This window comes from Adiantum capillus-veneris, chromosome 19, assembly GCF_014529385.1.
Source record: "Adiantum capillus-veneris isolate H3 chromosome 19, ASM1452938v2, whole genome shotgun sequence".
Lineage (NCBI taxonomy): Eukaryota > Viridiplantae > Streptophyta > Polypodiopsida > Polypodiales > Pteridaceae > Adiantum > Adiantum capillus-veneris.
This window is the reverse complement of record NC_140949.1, coordinates 69,434,486-69,435,743: the sequence shown is the minus strand read 5'-3', so window position 1 is coordinate 69,435,743 and position 1,258 is coordinate 69,434,486. Positions and strand designations below refer to the sequence as shown.

Below are 1,258 nucleotides of genomic sequence, written 5' to 3'. Positions count from 1 at the left end.
ATCCCCACAACAACCACCACCGCCACCACTAGAGCGCAGGTGTCTAGACGAGTGTGAAGCTCGTCTCGTCGACGCCGAAGCTTCGGAGCGCGCCGAATGCTCCAAAAGAGAGGGAGATGCGGATGGAGTAGGAACGCGCGATGATGCGCCAGAGCGATGACGCTCCACGTACCACTGTCTTTGCTGCGGTGACAAAGAAGAAAGAAACTCCTCATCATCCATACCTGCATTAAACACACGAATATTTAAACTTAATATTGAATGAATAGAGTAGACAATGACGCAAAGACCATTAAATACAATGACGTAATGACGCATATAAATACAATGACGCAATGAATTGAGTGATAGAAGAGGCAAGTCGAAAACTCAGAATTTTCAATCAAAAGATGTGAGCGCGAGTAGAAAAGAGCGTTATACACCATGGAAGATACTTAGAGAGCCAGAGCTTTTACAACACGGAGCAAAATTGTTCAAATACAATATTTGTGGCTTTAAGAGATCTCTCTCTCATCCTCGCATAACTCAGCATAACTTCCTATATCTATATAGAGCTCTCCGTTTAAACACATATCCTCTGTTTCATTTTGTAGCTCCTCTGCATGCACCCCATATAGAGTAGTAGCATCTTGATGCTCGTCTGGCACCACCGCAGCGGCTTCTGATTGAGCATCTTCTCTGATCTCCTCCATTGATGTCGTTGTGATTGGCACATGGTAGCCTTCATACGTCCTTGCACTACGAGGGGCTACCTCTATGACGTACCACCAGTTTGATGTAGACTTTGTAGGATGAAATATTACCTGCCAGAGCCACATAACTTACATGAGAGCTTTCAAGCACATAACTTGTAAAAGGGGGATGTTAACTATTTACATAATTACTTGTTCACAATGCTCGGGTAGTACGAAAGTGTCTCTTAGGTCAGTCCATTTCTTAGTAGAATCCACCTCAAGAAAACCAGACTCTCCTCTACGCACAATAGCGTTGCGACCCTCCATGATTATCTTGAACCATTGCACGTCGAACAAGTCGACACAAAATCCTCTGTAATCGATCCTCAAAATCTCTTGTAGCGTGCCGAAGTAAGTGAGTTCCGCCACCACAGGATCTGCATCAGAGGAACGTCGTCGACTAGACTGTTCAAATTTTGCCATGATTCCACAATCTTGAGTAAAACGCTTTTTGTCGATTCGTTCCACCCTAAAATGTCGACCTTTACACCATGCTGCTGTGTATGACTTATACTACAACGAAC

General features: G+C 44.1%; 1 protein-coding gene across 1 annotated transcript; it reads right to left on the bottom strand.

Annotated features, from left to right (window-relative positions):
• Positions 1-494: 494 nt before the first annotated feature.
• Positions 495-1,001, bottom strand: LOC147434195 (uncharacterized). The gene is made up of 2 exons (XM_086489590.1): positions 885-1,001; positions 495-803 (listed from the first exon to the last, which is right to left on the bottom strand). The coding sequence occupies exons 1-2, from the start codon at positions 999-1,001 to the stop codon at positions 495-497; spliced, it is 426 nt and encodes a 141-aa protein (XP_086345716.1).
• Between the last annotated feature and the right edge of the window lie 257 nt (positions 1,002-1,258).

What these genes read in the sequence shown, in the direction of transcription:
- LOC147434195 (XM_086489590.1), bottom strand. Translation starts at nt 1,001, where the DNA reads ATGGAGGGTCGCAACGCTATTGTGCGTAGAGGAGAGTCTGGTTTTCTT. An exon ending in TACCCGAGCATTGTGAACAA is followed by an intron (nt 804 to 884) that starts GTAATTATGTAA and finishes TGGCTCTGGCAG; the next exon opens with GTAATATTTCATCCTACAAA.